The 18,826-nt window shown below is 42.9% G+C and overlaps 1 protein-coding gene across 1 annotated transcript; it reads right to left on the bottom strand.

The window, feature by feature from the left end:
- Nucleotides 1-50: 50 nt before the first annotated feature.
- Nucleotides 51-18,808, bottom strand: CRTAP (cartilage associated protein). The gene is made up of 7 exons (XM_010198853.2): nucleotides 18,275-18,808; nucleotides 14,644-14,793; nucleotides 13,871-14,042; nucleotides 11,577-11,705; nucleotides 10,781-10,926; nucleotides 8,563-8,646; nucleotides 51-784 (listed from the first exon to the last, which is right to left on the bottom strand). The coding sequence occupies exons 1-7, from the start codon at nucleotides 18,737-18,739 to the stop codon at nucleotides 722-724; spliced, it is 1,209 nt and encodes a 402-aa protein (XP_010197155.2). The 5' UTR covers nucleotides 18,740-18,808; the 3' UTR covers nucleotides 51-721.
- Between the last annotated feature and the right edge of the window lie 18 nt (nucleotides 18,809-18,826).

The raw sequence follows: 18,826 nt of genomic DNA on the forward strand, positions 1-18,826 counted from the left end.
ACCCCACCTCATACAGGAACCACAAGTTGTTTCAACAGAAGGAGTAAGAATTGGGAGGAAGAAGGAATTCTTTATTATTCAGTTATAAATGACCTCAGCTTCACATCATGGAAGTGAACTGAGTTTTTACGGAGGATGAACACTGCTTACAGGATTCTTAAAGCAAGTTTTACAAGCTCACTAGTTCGCTCTGTTATCACAGAATCAAAGAATGGTAGGGGTTGGGAAATCATCCCACTTCAGCTACTTAAATGTATCTTAACATCTTTCTGAGATTCTGTATCCCTTTATTCATCATCATAATAAAAAAAAAGAGATATATAAATAATACATTACATAGCTCAAAGTCCAGAGGAACTGTTATGTCTTCTGTGGCTCATAGTCTGACAAAAGTTCTTTGGAATTTAGCTCTACTGCTATAATTTAACCTTAGTGTTAACCCAGAAAATACAGTCTGTTTGGTTGTGTTTGTGTAAAGGAAAGAAAGCTCAAAAGGAAAACCCATGTGCACCAGTTCTGCAAATGCAGAGTGAAAAGCCATGCTCATGGAAGTGTCAGTGCAGCATGGAAGGGACCCTTCAGGAGTGGATCTTGTAACAAAACGTGGAGTTTAAAGGAGCAACTTTGAGGTATATCTAACTGGAACTACAGGTGACCAAAAACAATAGTAAGGAGAAATGGTGAGTCTTCACTTCTGTAAAATACTCTTGGGTGATTTCCCTCACGAGGATTCCTTCTTCTCCTCCACTTCTAGCAGGTCATCAAGGAATTCCACAACTTCACCCTAGAAAGTATTAAATTTAACAGATACAGATTAACCCTGTACTGCAAAATCAGTGGGAAACTTTGGCTATTTTAATCAAAACACAAACTGTTGTAATAGGTGTCTAAATATTTTTAACATCCTTCATACAGGAGCTAGCACAACGAGCCTATGAAATGCACATTTTTCTCTAGAAAGGTACTCCTTAGGAAGACAGCACCTTCCAGACACATGCAGTCTGAGGCTCAGAATTCTCCTGTTTTCTGTTCTGGTGAGGAAAGGGCATTAAAGCCTCTGTCACTGAAAATAACAGGAGGAAATGGAGAATTTCTGTCTGCTTTGAATACAAGAATCATATGATGGATATGGCAATTAAAAATACCAACAATTTTTCAGCAGTGTGATTAGCAAGGAGAAAAATAATGAGAACCAGGCAAGTAAAGAGAGAAGCGTGAGGAAAAGTGGCTGAAATGATCCTGCTCTTGTTCCCTGTTTCACAGCTCCACCTCAAAAGACTGCTGAGCATTCACTATGAAGTGGTTGCAGCCAGTCCTGAAGGATGGCAATTTCTTTTGCTTTGAATTGGTGCAAAACATCCAAGTGTCCAATTCAATAAACACACAAGAAAAAAATGACAGTGCTGTCATATTCCCTGTTTGAGTTCCTGGTTGCAGGAAATCTGGCAATTGAAAACCAGAGATTTGACATTTCTGCACGTTTTCCTTTGTTAGAAGTATTTTGATTGCCTGAGGAGTGCAATTGTGCAAGGAATTCAATTCCACTTCACAAATGCCACTAGGGCCAAGTATGAAGGCAGCTGCAAGATACAGAACCAGAGGACTTGAGGTCCAGATTTACAGCACAACTCCTGAAACTGTGAGCACAGGAATTTAGGTGTCTCTTGAAGGACTACAGACAGGCAGGTCCCATTAACTCTGGACAGAGCTACAAGACTGAGATTACAGGTGTTTGCTACAAGGTTCCAGATATAACTCAGACTGATTCTTTCAGAACACAGGATCATAGTTTAATGAGAGAATAACAGATATTGGAAAGGATTCCTCTCCTCTGTTTGCCTGCAAAGACACTCTTCAAAAGGTAACAGTCTGGGACGTCAGGTAAAAGGTGACTGGATGACCCAGAATTAAATACAAGGAAGACATGGGGATTTCAATATTGTACCTTATCCAATTCAACTATATTGCAATTCAATTCATACTATAACTGAGCAAAACCAGGCCTCCTTGGTGAAGCTGCTCCCAAAGAGAAGAACGGGCATGCGAAATCAGGCACAACGCAAACAAGAGGGATAACGAAGGAAATTGTTTAAATCCATGCACCTGCAAGCCACAAAACATCTAAGAACAATGTTGGGAGTGATTGCTTCAGAGGAAAAGAGTTTGTTATATTAACCATTATATGGCTGTTCACTGTCCTGAATCCCTGTAACTTTCTGGTCCTGAGCAACAGGTAACATTCTGATCCAGAGCATCAAATAATCCGTAGCTTAAATCAGCTAGTTGGCCAAGTGATTTGGAAATATATATGAATAACTTGTGTAATAAGGGACCAATCAATGAAAGTCATGTAAGGTGTAAAAGTAACAAATAACCAATCAAGGAAAAGGGTAAATTTAATGAACAACTCTAAGTGGGCTTTTATGTAGAGTCAAAATAGGCAAATCCTTTCATACAGAAATACAGAAAATGATGCTGCAATGCAACTGAGTAATTGCCTGGTTGTTGGTTATTTTCCAAAGTAAAGACAAATAAAACCTGCAGTTAAAATATTTTTGCTGGGGCATTCACAGTCAGAAGGTAAAGCATGTGCAAGGTGTCCACAGTGTGGCTGGCAGCCCAATGAAAAGGTGATGATGCTGCCTCAGAAGAGCACATCACAATGTCACACTACCAGACTGATCACCCTCCTTGCCCCATCAGCAGTCATTTGACACTGCATCAGGCATTTTGCATGCCTGAAGTCAGCAGATACTTCACAGGTGTTCATTCCAGGGAAAAAGCCTCCTGCCCACTGCTGAAAACTAATGATTTCATGCTGGCCTGCAGATCTGGAGCCTGAAATGATTCTCTGATTCGATTTAAGCATTCAGTGTGACAGAATTCCCCCTGTTATCTACAATGCTCTTTGGCTCTTACCTGCCTGAATAGGTAGGACTTCAATTTTTACACAAAATCAGATGCAAACCCCTAATTCCTTCTAATGTCAGCTACTAGAGGGGACAACAGACAGCCAGTTCTAATGCAGGTTACATAAATAAGCTGCTCAGACATGGTGCTGATGTAAATCAGAGTTGATCTATTACAACACATTTCATTACAATATATGGCCCAAAGTGTGATGTAGCTGTCTGGCTGGTAGCTAGTAAATCAGTATTGTGAAGTTTGAAAGCAATGGGGAAAGATGGGACAGGTATAGCCTGAAATATGGGAAGCATGATATTGAACAGCAGCAGGGGAATGCTCCCAGACTGGTGTGAATAGTAGGAAAAACCAGGGGAGTTGATCTGATCGACTGGAGCCTCCAATTATCTGTCAGATATGCAAATTCAGCACCCTTGTCTTAGATTAACAACTGAAACAAGGCACAAACAGAAGCAACAAGTTTTGTACCACAGTAAGTAGTTCAAGGCTTTACAGGGAGTATGTGAGTAGGTGGATTATAAGAAACAAAGGATAAAAACGGATAAAAGGACAAAAATGCAGAATTCCTCACTTCTTATTGCAAGATGAAAGTCCAAGATTAAGGGAAATATTGGGTGATGGATTGTTGCTGGCCCTTCCTTATGCAATATTCAATGCTGCATCCAAACACACAAACCACCACCTTGCACAAGAAGCATCTGTGGAGGCTCCTGGCCAGCTATTAAAATAAACAGCAATGAGGACAACCCACCAATACATGGCCCACTTGAGACTGATGGTCCATTTAAACATAGTAGCAAGCACCAGCACTTGTTCTGCTCACTGACAGACCCAGATGCTTTGCTGTTGGTTGTAAAGACAGCCTGGCCTTCTGTGTAGCAAAGATTAATCATTCATGGGTCCTTGCTTCCACCTGCAATCTGCTGTGTCTTTTCTCAGTGTGGACTGGGAAAGCTGGGGGAAGAAAACAGCTTTCTTGCAATAACCCATACTTTCCATGCTGATCTGCTGATGGCCTTTGCTGTAGGGACTCCATATGCACTGCAGTGGGGTAGCCTGTTCTTTGGGGCAGTTAACAGGGAGTATTAAGATAACAGTGTTCTAGAATGAATTCAGACCTACAGAAAAATATTATGGACACACTTTCATGCATGATTATCAGTGAATAAATGAGAAAGAGCCTCTATCCTAACTTATCAAACAAGCTGAGCCTTAAGAGACAACACACAGAGCAAGAATTGGCTGGATCTGTGTTTCCTTATGATCTATAACCTAGAAGGAAAATATTTATCCCACAAAATGTCCCTCCCACTGTCTTTCACAGCAAAAATACAGCAACAATACAGATTTTGCTAGAGTTCAAAGCCTTGAAACTTGATCAACAGTGAGAGTAACATATTTGATTCCCTTATTGTGATTCTGTATTGGGTGTAGGTGCCAAGATTAGGGTAGCAGAGGTGGCCTCTGTGAGGAGAGGTCTGGGCTGCCCTGTAGCTAATGAACAACTATCCTGTAACAGCCTCTTTTGAGGTTATGAAAAGCAGCAGATTTTGTTAAAGCAAGACCAAAACCAAAGGTTTTGATATGGATGACTGTGGAGGATACTTGCTCTGTGGGCCTGACAGAGGCTGCAAGTGCACATTGACACATCACACAGCCCCCTTGCCATATTTTGGGGGGGAAGACATGGTAAGACATGTGTCAATGAGTGGCTCAGACTGAAAGGTTCATTCAGCCTTGGACCAAGAAAAAGCTCTTTGATGTAACCTTCAGTTAAAACATGAGAGAGTTCAGTGTAACCACCTCAAAGCCCTCCCAGATCCTCCACAAGCAGTACAGACCAGGCTGGACATTCCTCACATTCTAGCAGGGGGAGAAAAAAACCCCTCAGTTCTTTGTGCAGAAAAATTATTTGGCCCTTAACTTGTTTATTTTTCAGATACTTTTTTTCAGTTCACAGTGTGACCCACTGTCACATGCTTTCAGTTTTCCCTCCAATATTAAAGGAGCTTAGTTGTTCTTTACATGTATGTTAACTACTCCACTTCATTTTTTAATGATGTATCCTGAACATTTAACTGTCTTCTTCCCACATAGCATGGGAGACTAGAATAGCCTTTTACAGTGACCCAATACATGTGCCTTCTTCTCCACATGCCTATAAAACACGAGTCAACCCAGTTTCAGAGCAACTTACAACACTGCACACAGAGCTTAACAAAATCTGGGCAGATAAAAAGTCCTCCTAATGTCAGTACCTGCAGCCTGGGGGCAAGAGTAACACCTTTGACAAAGACACACATCCAATGGTAAACAGGCAAGAGGGGAAAGCAGGAAGCTTCTGGAAAGCCAGGCCCATGGGCAGTGTCTCTGCTAGGAAATGATGGTGAAAAAATACCTCCTTTTCTGTTTTCTTTAAAGAAGTGTATGTTGAGCAGGGCCTGTAACAATGCCAAATAGCTGCCACCTCTCTCTGAAACAGCTGCCACCAGCTCTCTGTTGTAGCTGTGTTGGCCTGAAGTCACAGGCAAGGCAGGGTTTACAGGTCTGCAGTTACAGCTTGCCCTTATGAGCACGCTTGTATAAATCAGTTGAACAAGTGCAAGAAACAGTGAGTTAATAAAGCTGAAAGTATGTTGTTAGCAATTCCTGAACAGAAAAAGAGGCTGAATTCAGATTATTCTTTGCTACCAGTAGTCCACTGGGGTCTCGTGCTTTGATGCTGTTCCATATGTTCACTTTCCATCAGTCACATTAGTTTAACACTTACTTTCCTTTGCAGCACACTTAAGAATGGATCACTTGAATTTCAGCTACTATACAAATGGACACACACACATACATATATATATATATACACACACACACACACAAACAAGAGCATGGATTTGATGGGCCAGAAACATGTCTCATACAATTGGTGTAGTGCTGAAGTGATATTCTACATTAGCTTCTGATGGCATTTCAGTTTGCTGTTTAAATCTGTGCTGTATGTATTGTAGCCTTTATGCATTACACCTCTGAAGAGAAATCAAAAGGCTTGACTATCCATGGCCAACGTAGATGACAACACTGTGTAATGTTCTTCCAACTTCATTGTGGGAAACTCTAAGGATATTGAATAATAATTACTTTCAAGACAAAATAATTTGTAGCTAGTTGGTGCTAATATTCTGTCATTTCCACTGTGTTAAATGTTTGAATTAAGAGATTTTCATTTCCTTGTGGAAAAACATTAATAAAGTAACATGAACAGGACAGTTATTTCTTGTACTGACATATGCAAAAACCATTACTGCACGTTCCAGCCTTTGCAATTGCTGCAATGTATTATTGGAAGAGGCCACATGTTCTCACTCGTTTTGCTAATGGGATTTTAAAAGACACATGGATGATCTGGGATGCAGGAGCACTGAGAAGCTTGAATGAAGTGAAATTCTCCACTTGGGAATGACCTATTCATATAGGAAAAGATCATTTTGCCACACCAATCCTTTTGCTTCACTCAAGTGAATGATTTTTTTTCTGCAGAGCATTTTATGGGCTCTTTGGCCCACCAGCAGCTTCCCTGACAGCAAACATGGACCATAGAAAACTCACAAAAAGTATGGCCTGTGGCCCAAGAAGCACATGGTTCAAATAAACAGAGTACACTAAAAAGAGAGGTTGCCTCCATCCTTAACAGTTTTTAATAAAGCTTTTACTGTAACACCTTATCTGGGTTTTTCATCAGCTTTCAGCATTCCCACAGAATAAACTTTTCTAGCTGTGCCAGGAGAAATATTAAAAATCAAATTCCACTTGCACTACCAGGTCCTGCCCCATATAGCAGAAACTGCAAGGTAGCCATTTCACCTTTGTGCTAATCCTGCACTGTCTGGGCTCCTTGGGAGGCTCCTGCAGCCAAAGACAAGTTCTGCTAGCCAGGGAGTTATGAGTTCACTACCAAAAGACAGAGCCAAGCCGGAGGTGTGGACAGCTTCCATCCCTCCCAAGTTCTTCAGCCCTGGTAAAGGAGCGCACAGAATCCCTTCACTTCAGCTTTTCCCTGGGAAAGGAGAATGTTACCTTCCTAATACGGTGAGAGTGTGGAGTAGGGATATCTGTGGCATGACCAGGCCCAGTAATTTCAGGTTTTTTAACCCAAACATACAATCCACTGTAATGGGACTTCCTTGATGCCTCCCCTAAAAGTTTACTTGACGTTTCCACTGTCCTTCCCTCCTGCAGATTGCAAGGTCATTGATAACTGCCCTGGTGAAATGGGCTACAGGAATGAACGACAGCAAAGGAATGCTTGTTTATTCCATACACAGTGCTTGAGGCTCAAGATTGTTTCAATAATCCCTTCTTGTAACAACATATGGGGAAAGCCCTCCCAACAGACTGCTCCTCTCCTCCCTTAATTACTCATCCCTGTGTTTTGGAGCAGCAGATAGGCAAGAAAGAAAGAAATTACAAATGAAGTTCATGCCTAATGTAAGAAAACATTATGGGCAAAGCACAAACCAACAGGGAATATGAAAAAGTGCTCAAGTATTTCACACCTTGATGAAAATCCATACAGGCCAGTCCTCAACTAAGCTTAACCTTACAGCCACCTTATTATATTGTCTTTCACAGAGTTTCATCACAACAGAAAGCTGCCTTAAAGTCTGGTAACCTTGCAATGGGATTTTATGCATAGAGTTGTTTTCAGGTCACTGGCACACTGAAGGCAGCACAGGTATGTTATTAGTTCTCCACTATAAAATGCTCTCTCTCCCAATGTGCTGGACAACATACAAACTGCAAAGGTGATTTCATGTTTTTTAACATAAACCATCTAACCATCTAACTAAAAAAGACCTCATCAGTGCTCAGCTCATTACAAGTACCCTGTCCCATGCTGTAACTGAACACAGCTATGCCAGCAACAAACTATTCCATCATTTGAAGATCTTTTAAACCTTTAAATGAAAGGTTCTGAAAACAAAGGAAAACAAAAGGCAATCCAAAGCCTCCATGATTTATACTTTAATTTCAGCTGTGGGAGACAAAGCAATGCCCTTTCAACAATTTAGCCATTTTCCTTGCACAAAAACCCCCCACTTTACATATTTCCAGTCTAATAGTAGTCATTATGTGTTATTTGGCCATGAATTCTAACCATTTAAGAAGCAAGATTGGGTGACCGAAATGTCACTGTGCAGAAACAAAAATGGCAGATAACAAGATTTCCTTTTGACAAAAAATGATCGTTTAGGTGGTTACTTCTGGATAAAATTATAGGGATCTTCAAATCGAATTTAAACAACGCTTCAGCAAAAGAAAACCCAAGAAAACGTTGGGTTTAAATACAGATGCGACGTCTCTGCCCCCTGGTGTTACAACCTGCAAAGTGCATTTGCTTTTCCTGCGGGCTCAGTGCATATTTACCTTCGTGTGAATGTTGTCTGTATTTTCATAAATGGTATGAGCTGTTCCTAAGAGTTTGTTTCTTATATTCCATTTTAATAAAGACAGATGTAGGATAAATTGGTCACAGCTACAAGATTTTTCCACATTGGCTAAATCCTGGAATTCCACCTATGTATCATCTTTACTGAAACATGACTGCTGTTGTTTTGACCATGATTTCCTTTCTAGACAACTCACCTCATCATCATCCATCAGATGCTCCTTTGCAAAGTCATACATTTCCAACTGCAGCGTGGTTATGTTGTGGTATCGAACTGCCTCCTGTCAAAACCCAACATTTCTCTGTTACTTTAGGGAAGTAAGACAGGGGAGCATCATCACATGTCACCTGAAACTACTCCAGTGAAGTCAGACATAGGCTTAGTAAAAGGTTAGATCTCAAGGGGAGGTTCTAACGTTTGAGAAAGGAAATGGCAGAAGAGCAAGCAACAAATCCAATGTCTTCTGTGGCTCTTTCTAAGCACAGGCTCCATTGGTATGAGAAGAACAAAGCACTCTCCCCTCTTTCTCATGTTTCAAAGCATTGGCAAGGCTGAGAATAAGGAATGAGACTGCCAGAGCTGAGCAGCAGCCTGTGCCTGCATTCCAGTGGGCTTTGGACCCCAGAAAGCCTCTGTCTCCCTGTGTGCTGGCCTGCGGTGGCAGGCAGTTCTGGGAAAAAGAGACACCGAGCTATTTTGCATGATAATGACTCACCATCCAGGCCTGAGTCTGGATGAGGGATGTTCTGCACAGTGGCCCACCTGTCCCTCCTCACTTCTCTGGCTGTTTGCCCAGACAGCAGGGTTTAGCTCAGTCACCTACTCTCACATTTGTGAATAACAACAGTAATCTGCTTTGATGATTCCGTTTAACTCTTTTTTGGGGGGAGGAAAACAGGAGAGTTCCTCTTTCACAAAGCTTTAGTGTCAGAGCTAATTGCTGCTGTCACCCTGTTACCACTTTCTGAAAATAAACCAGAGGCACTATGGTTTTCATGGCAAGCAATTAGGACAGCAAGCAACTTCTGTTCATAGCTGCATGGATCAAAGCGCAAGAAAAATACAGCTGTGTGCATTTCATATTTCATATTTAAAAATCAAATTATCTGTAGTCTCCAGCTCCTGAGAAGTTATCAATGAAACATTCAGAGGTAATGTGTAGGGCCCTTGTTCTGTCCTCTCTGCACACGTACGCCAAACCCGTCTGCGGTTTGCAATTCTATACTGTTGCTACCCCTCGCTCCCACTGCCATCAAACATTGTCTCCAGTACAGCTACAGAGCACAGCGCTGTTCCCAAAAGCAGTGACAAAGAAGTGATCCCTGTCCTCTGCAAGCTCACACTCGCTGCAGCTGCCTGAAAGAACCAAAACACATTCCTTTTCGCTGCCTTCTGGCCTTGTAGGGCGGGTGGGAGTTCCCAGCGTGTGGCTGTGCTGCACATAACAGTTGTCCACAAATACAACCCACTTAAATGGAGTGGTATTTTTGACTTGAGCTGGCTGGCCTGAGAGGCAGGAAAGTGTAATCATCAAATCAGTGCAGCCTGTAAGGTACACACATGAGCTGCTCTGCAGTGCTGCTGCAGAGAAAGGCGGTCAACCAAGCACTGCACGGATGTGCTGACTTTAACGTGGCATTAAGAATCAAAGGCTGCAGGGCTAACACACGTCTTGGGGACTGAGGTATCTGAAGAAGCAACACAGAAAGGGCAACTGCAAAGATGCCTTCATATATACATTTTGCCTGGACATGGAAACTTAAGACCACTGTAGAAACTCGAGTTTTAGGGTCATTTCTCAAAGCCAGACCATTGCTGCACAGACTGGTGCTTACTGGGAGTTCTTTGTAGCAAGCACTCTAACTGAGATTGTTAGATGGAATATGGTCCTGAGCCTTTTTACCATCCTCATTCATCCAAATATATTCTAAACAGAGGGACTGGAAAGCGAGTTTATGTCACTTTATTGTGGTGGTTGTATCTGGACACATCCCAATGCCCACAGAACCTGACACAGCAAGCAGGTGGGCAGCTGTGTGATGGCAAATAATAACTGATTGACAAAATCCTGAATGTCATCGCTGTGATCTTTTCATCAGGAGATTTCAGGGGCCAGCTGCTTTATTTATCAAAGTAGATAAAGATATAAACATGCACAAGTGCCAGACAAGTACCAGCATGAACTTACATGTCATCATATCATATTCCATCTTATTACAGTGTATTTGACATTCACTGTCTACATCACACAGTACACCTCTATGTACAAATATCTATATAGTTTTAATAAAACAGTATGTGTTTAGCCCTCATTTTCCCAACCAGACCCAGAGATAATTCACAAACTCTGACCCTCTGAGTTTCAAGGAAATATGTGAATATATCTGGAAGGTGTTTTAAAGTAATTCACCTACCGATCTGGGCTGAAAATCCTCTTCTTTAAGCCCCCATTTGTCTTTGTGGTACTGATAATAGACCATGTTCTGTTTCATTACTTCATCTTTCTGGTCAAACAGAAGGTAACTAGCAGCACAAGATGCTGCATTCTTCATGTCATTCACTAATTAATAAACATAGACCAAAATTAAAATACAGATAAGGTAAATAAATGAACAAAATCCTACTATTATCTAAGCTCTCACTATCTCAGATGGAAACACAACCTATTTTCTACCCTGTCACAAGCTGCAAAGAATAAAAAGCTTCTCAGGAAGGAGATGCTATTTGTGTGTTCTGAAATAGGTAAGGCCATGACTGAAAAATGGGGATTTATCTCTGGTTTTCTTTGAAAATCCCAGCCAAATATCCCTCCCAGGTATCCCAGCACCAGTGAGGTATCAGCACACAGCCTGGTGATCCCCACTGGGGCAAAATTTAACCCACTTCCCTCTTTGCACTAGAACTGACAGAATCCAGCCCTTATGTTGAGCAATTTATTTTGTCATGGCACCTTTTATGAGCACAGACTCTATATACAATGCTTATCTCCCATATCTGTTAACTACAGTTACACTGGGAGACAAAAAAGATGCCAGGAGGCTCAGAATTTCTGTCCCAGAACAGGTTAAAATGCAGATTCTAGAGGCCACTATTTACATTCTAAAGCCTTACAATTAGAAGGAAAAGGTAATGAATGGAAGCTATCTTATATCACCCCAATGTTATTAAGCACAATAAGTCACTACTTACATTTATAATATCACTACTTACATTTATAATAAGCAAACTGCAAGTAGTGGTACATGGTAGCCACAAACTTCTCAACAACAAAGCCTCCTATAATGGGTGTCAGATTACTCTCACACTGCACTTTGCATGCAAGGACTTCAATATAATGATCTAGAAGGAAGAAAATAACACAGGCTAGTGCACAGGGAATTGTTACAACCCTTGCCATTAGCTCCCCATTAAAATTTGGCCTTATGATGCTCTCCTGGGTCCTGTGCATCTGGATCTTGCTGCTTGGAAACACTGAGCATCAACAACTCCATCTGAAGTACAAATCAGGTATTGGTACTCAGCCCTCCTGTAAAAAAACAGTGTGGTTTGGACTTGGAATGTATCACAGCTGCAATTGCAGAGAGCTAAGCAGTTAGGTGTCACTGACACCTACAGGCAGTCTCTGGTGGTAGGTTTTAGAGTCTGTTAAGAAGTACCACATTATTTCCCAACTATGAACTTAGCAGCACTCTCTTTTTTCCCTTAATTTTGAGAGTCTTTGTGATTTCATTAAATGTTTCTGTTCTGAAACAGAAGAAAGACAAAGAGTATGCTGCTCACTACAGAACAACTTTCAGACAGGAATGTTTGCAAGCTCACCAGGTCTACAAAAGCTTGCTACAGGGGCATAGGACGAGAGGTGATCTCATGTTCAATAAAATCCATTCTGAGACAAAGCTCCATCAAAGAATCTCAAACATTTTCAGGATACATCATATTAGACAACAACACTAAACAGGAATATTTTAAAGCCTTAGTTTTCCTGTAAGCCACATTTGGCAGGTCAAAGCAAGTAATCTAAGCTTGTGCAGCCAGTCTCTGACCAACACAAAAGAGCAGCAAAGGCTCCTTCCCCTGTTTTTATCTCTGACAACTCCTAGTGTGAAGAACACTGAGGATAACTAGAAATACCTGGCAAAATGAAATTACCAGACCCATCTTTTACAAGAGCAGTGGAGGCTCCAGACACAGTAGTGTTCACTTCCAGCTGGCACTTAAAGCCAGAGATGCAGGTACCTCAGTGAAGTGACCCCACACAATGAGGACAGCTGGCTTCCAGGCATAGCTCACTGCTCAGGAAGAAATACACACCAGCATAGCTCAGCCCAGGCAGTGCAAGTAAATGTGCATTTTCTTGTCTCAAGAATGAAAGCACGTGGCTGTGATGGCATCATGTGGTAGTCCTACCTTTCCTCCTTACTACTACTGCTGGAATTGTCCTTTCTGTCCTTGGAGGAGGAGGAAGGATGACAGCAATCACAGCTGAGTGTGGACAACGAACTCTTTACAGTGGCTTGGAGGTTATCCTGATGTATGGGCTCTGACCCACTGGGGAAGAAGGGTTGTGTTTCATGCTTTGCCACCTGTGGTTTGACCTTCACTCCTGCTCTGCTGTCCTAGACATATGTATGCTTTGCCAAAGAGTAAAGCAAGGCTTGAGAAACAGCCTACCATAGATGTTCCATGTCAGCTGTACTAGGGAATACCAGTTCCACATCTTAATAAATTGTGAAGCTGCTCTTGTACTTCCTGGGTGTCACAAGTTTCCCCTCACCAACACATCTCATGGCTTTGGGACAAAAAGTTAGGACGGTTTTCCTTCCAGCAACTTCAAAATCCTGTTGCATTCTTTGTGTTTTTAATGAAAATGGAGAAAGGATTTGTTTCTTTTGCTATCAAAGAGCATAGGAAATGTGTATGTGCCACTTTCACAGCATTAAAAAAAGAGGTGGTGTCCTTTTTCCTTTGCAAAGCAATGGATGTTTTCTTTAAGCCACACACCAAGGAAAAACCAAATTGCTAGTAAAACTCTACTGTAGTAAAGATGCAATGGAAACTTGTCATATTGATGAGAAAGGAAATACATATCATCAGACATATACAAGCCACAAAGCAGATTTTGAAGGCAGGCTAATCTCAAAAGTAGTCAAACTGATATTGAAATAATGGAGACCCATCTGGAAAACTGTTTTTAGCTGGATGGAGTATTGTTATCACTTACGTGTCTATTTTACTGACACACACTTAAATGTCCATGTTAATGTAAGAACTCTCCATTGTGATTTTCTGACAGTCCTCATGTTACTGGGATTAAAAAAAAGAGTAAACCAGGAACCAAGCAGTTTGCAGTGAATCCTATAAACTCACATTGACCCAAACTGAGCAGAGGACACCACGTGCATTTTGCACCGCAAACTAAGGGACACGATGTTGGTGGTCAATTCCAGAGATAAAGTGAAATGCATTTTTGAGACATCTTTCCCTACAGCTTCTTAACCACTCACCTGCAATGGAAAGATAGAAGTCTTTAAAATCTTTGATCTCTCGGGAGCCTTCACAGGCTGCTACACAATCGTCATAGGCTTTGAAGAAATCGGGAAGAGCCAGTTCCATGTCCGAGATAGACGTTCTCCAGTTGTCACCATTGTATGCTCTCACAGCCCTGACAAAGAGATTCTGAAATATTGGCAGGAATGAAAACCAGCAGTAACTGATCTGTGGAAAGCTGAGTGTAAATTCAAATACAGCAAATGATGCCTCTGCATTTCTGGATTACTGTATAAACTGTTATCCAAGTCATGGAAGAACAAGAAATACAGATGGGTAATGGATTTTCCCAGGTATTTCCTAGAAAGCAAAGTAGGTAACTCCATTTCAGATCAATAGAAAAGCCTGCTGGGCAAAGGAAATGGTGTGAGTCTAAAGCACAGGTCTTGACAGAGATTTTCAGTGTCATCAAACACCTTAACACCAAATGTCCTCATTATTTTAAGCTGTGCCACTATAGCACTCATGCAATTGAATAACTCTTGTGTACCCACTTAACTCCAGTGATCATCTGCATGTAGCAGCTTTTGGGTATGCCACTATCTAGGATTTACTGTGACTCATGTATGGAACACTGAGAGGTAAGAATCAATGAAAGCATCAGAAAGGCAAAAGAGAGATAGTGGAGTAAGAACTGAGAACACACCAGCATATCAGATCCTCAAACCTCACACAGTAAGAGGAGTAACAGGACAGTTCCAAAAGACCAGACTCTGAATGAAAAGCATACCTCATAAGGTTTTGTCTCCAAGTCTTTAATATGGTCCTCAGCATCAGGTATGGTCTTATAGTAGGCCATATTTCTTTGCATCATTTCATCATCTGGATGCTTCAGAAGAAACGTGTGAGCTGCTGCAATAGCTTTTGGAAGATTATTAGCCTAAACAAGGATAGGGAGAGGAGGAAGAAGGGAAAAAAAGGTTAATTACAAAGAAACCCCTAAAAAAAAACAGTTCAAAGTTTCCCAGTTTTGTCACTGAACTTTCCTGCAGCCTCTATATTCCCAAACTTACTTCTACTGAAACCACAGGCTCAGCAGTACAATGGAACAGTAAAACTGATACAATCCTTCTGTTTTACTCCTAGCTGCCTCATTGTGGACACTTCTTTTAAATTTAAAAGTCCATTACTGTTGCAGATAGCATAGATGATGATTCTAAGTAATAAAGACCTTTTTTTTCCCTTCTCCCTCCTCTGACATGGGGACAAAGAACAAGATGATACAGTTGCTCCTACATGGGATTAACCACAGAAATTAGAGATGTTAATCTGTGGCTACTGGGTCAACATACTCACCATGTTTACATGATGTGTATGTGCCTAGCAGCACAGAAGAGAGTATTACAATAATACATCCTCCTGATGGTGTTAGGAAGTTAGAGCAAACAGCATGGACTTGCTCAACAATTGTGTCCTAACATACCATGCGATTTCCTGTCTCTGTTTTTAAACTGACTTTAAACCTCATCAGGGATCCTTTGTGAAGTATGTGTTCCTCATTTACAACTGCATGTGGCAAATACATGTGTACTCCTGTGTGCATGCACTTATATTTTATGGACACATGCACCTATTTTAATAAACTATACAGGATATATAAACATATTTAGGAAGAATGAGAAAGTAAAAGTCTCTGAAATGTTAAAACCTTTTCCCTTGTAAGCCAAGTTCTTTATGAACTCATTCAGTGTATTGATGTGTAGATGATTCTACCTTGCATCTGAAAGTTTGTGGAAGTGCATGTGTAAAACCATAAGCAAGAATCACAAACATTTATGCACAGGCACCCCCGTTTGCATCCATTTCATTTCAGAAAGCAACTTGAGAGATGACCACACCAAAGAAAAGCTTCAACCCTAAGATGAGCTCTTGCTGCTGTGCTGCTATAAGTGTCCCAGCTCTGGAACTCTGCCAGTTGCCTTTCCTGGCTGTCCCAAAACTATGTGCTTCCAGTGAGCTCAGAGAGCCAAACACAAAGAGGAATCTCTGCTGCACTTTCGACAAACGCCTGGGAGCTTTTTGTGCTTTATGTTTTAACCCTGTTTGTCGGTAGGCTGACAAGTCTCAGTTTTGCTTAGTCCACAATTCACTCTCACTTTCAATTTTCCCCCCTCAAAAACACAAAGAAAAGGTTTCGTAGAAGCACATTCCTAAGCCAACTCAGTGGCTACATGAAAGCTCCCTCCAGAGGAACAAGCAGCACAGAAACATCTACTCCCACGATCTACGACGTGGCAAAATTTCACTCTTGAACCCACCCGAATAAACACACAGTCACTCTAAAAAACGGCATTCAGCATTTCCCTCTGCCTTCCTCCTACGTTGGGGGGGGGTGGGGGAAGCAACATTCCTCTCTTCAGGAAACCACCAGCCAGGAAAAAAGTTCTTTGTACTAAGCAATTTGTATCTTTAGAAAACCTATCCTCCTCAAGTGAGTTGTAAGAGCTCCCAGCTGGACTACAATCTAGTAAAAGAACACAAAACAATTGACACTAAAGGCAAAAGCATCAAACTGCACTGCTCAAATGTACTGCAAATGTGATTGAAAAGCAGTTTAAAGGGAGATGGAGGGGCTTCTCCAATTTCCCTCTCACATTCCTACTCACAAGTTACTTAACTGTAGCAGAAAGAGTAAGCAGGAATGATTTCTGCTGTGATCCATACATTGCAAACTTTGTACGTACCACAGGGGGCGAATGAACAGTTAAAGTAAGGCAAGAAATGGAAACATTTGTGGTGATGTCATTTGTGTATCCCTATATGGCTTTGAGAATGTGAGGCGTGCCTGCCTACTCTTTTACTCAGAAGAAATATCCCCTCTTTGATACCTTCTGTTCTGTGTGTGTGCAGAGGTGCTCAGGTATGAAGTTAAGTTCCTCTGTATAGTCTTAGGGATGGATTTAAACACAGAGAATTATGCTGGTGTGATGCTGGGAACGTGGAGACTGTTCCTGTTTCATGACAACACATTTCCCTGCATCTGTTTGTGTCATTTGGGAAACCCACTGAATGTTTTCAGGAGAAAAGAGCACTCCTACAAACAAGACATGGCAACAGTTTAGAAGACGTGTTCTGAAGCAGCAATTTGAAATGTACAAGCATACAACTCTATGTAATATATCCTGGGATATGCTGGGAATGTATCCCTAAAAGAGAACACAATTTAACCAGAGAATTCACCTTGTTTATATCCCCACAGGTGTTCCCTTTACTTGAAATGCAAGTAATTGCAACATCTGAGGAGACAGTATGAACGACCTTGATTTATAGAACAGAAGATGAAGGTGAAAAGGAAGAATCATCAAATTAGAATATGGACAGAAGGATGACTAGAAGCTAGAAAAACAGGATGAAATCAGTTAAAAGAGGTGTGTGTCCACAGTCTTGGCTAGCCCAGGAGCAAAAAGTAAACACCATTGCAGGGCCAGCTTTAGCATCACACTTCAGCAGTCAATTTTTGCTTCATTCCTTCTCATGGCTATAAAAAACCTGGAGTTTTGAAGGCATCAGGCTATCTGTGAGTCACAGGCCGGGGGCTGCTGCACTTGAAAAACCTGTAGCAGAAGACAGCAAGTGAGGAAGATGAGGATACACTGCAGGAGAGGAAGCAGTGAAGAGCGCTTGCAATAGCATAGTGGCGACATTGAAGGTGATGTTTTGGAGAAGGCTAGAAGACAGTAAGGTGGATGGAAAGACGAGAGAGGCAGGGGTATGAATGACACCACTACAGGACAAGGAGGCAGGGTCCAGTGGCTGGAGGTCCAGAAAGAACTGGAGGAGCCAACTGAGAGGACGTGCTGGATGAGGTGTGGAAAAACTGGTGATGCTGGATGTTACTATGTGGGCAAGTAGGAAGTAAGACAAGATACTTGCTGGTCCCCGCTGTGGGTTATACCAGTAAGGTGGGAGGAAGGGGCTGAAAGACTTGCCAGGGAGAAGATGATGATGGGCAGCACAGGCAGTCTGGGAGGGCAGGGACTGAAGGGCTTGGCCATAGAAAAGGATAAATGGAGGCAAGGCGCATGGCAATAGTTGGCTCGGCTGGTACGGAGGAATTGATGGGGAATGACGCCACGATCCAGGGGAACCTGTCCCGAGAACCAGGCAAGATGTCGGCGTGACAGCAGGCTTTTCCAGCACTGGGTGCATGAAGCACCTGCATCCATCAAGGCTGTGCAGGGACATGGCTGGCTGCCCCCCTCAACTGTGACACTGACAGGCATGCTTGGCTTGGCTGGAGGATGAGGAGAGATCCTCACACAGGATGAGGCGAGACTCCGGTGAGCCGAGCCCATCTGGGAGCCGAGCCAGGGCAGTGCAGAGAGACGGGACGGGAAGGGGGATGAAGGGCCAGGCCTCACCTTGAAGTAGGCAAACTGCAGGTACTTGTAGGGCTCACGGCGCTGGAACTCCTCGAGCAGCTCCCGGCCGGGCTGGGCCTGTCGGAAGGCGGGCAGCCCCTGCTTGCAGCGGCGCAGGCACTGGGCCCGGCGCAGCACCCCGGCCAGGATGCGCAGCTCGGCCAGCTCTCCCCCGCTGGCAGGGCCGGCGGCAGCGGCGGTGGTGGCGGGGGGCTGCCCGGCGGTGCTGCAGTTGCGGTGGCAGAAGGCCTCGCTGTCCCGCAGCAGGCGGTAGAGCCGCATGCTGACCTCCAGGTAGTTGACGCTCTCGGGCCAGTTCTCGGTGCTGTACTGGTCCAGGCCGTAGCGGTAGGCGGACTCGAGCGGCATGAGCTCGTCCCGCGGGAAGCTGCGGAAGCTGTAGCGCTCGTACTGCGCCTCGGCCTCGGCCGCCGCCGCCAGCAGCGCCGCCAGCGCCAGCCACATGGTGCGCGGCCGCCCGGACACCACGTCGCAGCCGCGGGGAGACGAGAACGCCGGAGCCAGAGCCGGAGCCCGGGCTGCGGAGGGGAG

Source organism: Colius striatus, chromosome 5 (genome assembly GCF_028858725.1).
Source record: "Colius striatus isolate bColStr4 chromosome 5, bColStr4.1.hap1, whole genome shotgun sequence".
Taxonomy (NCBI): domain Eukaryota; kingdom Metazoa; phylum Chordata; class Aves; order Coliiformes; family Coliidae; genus Colius; species Colius striatus.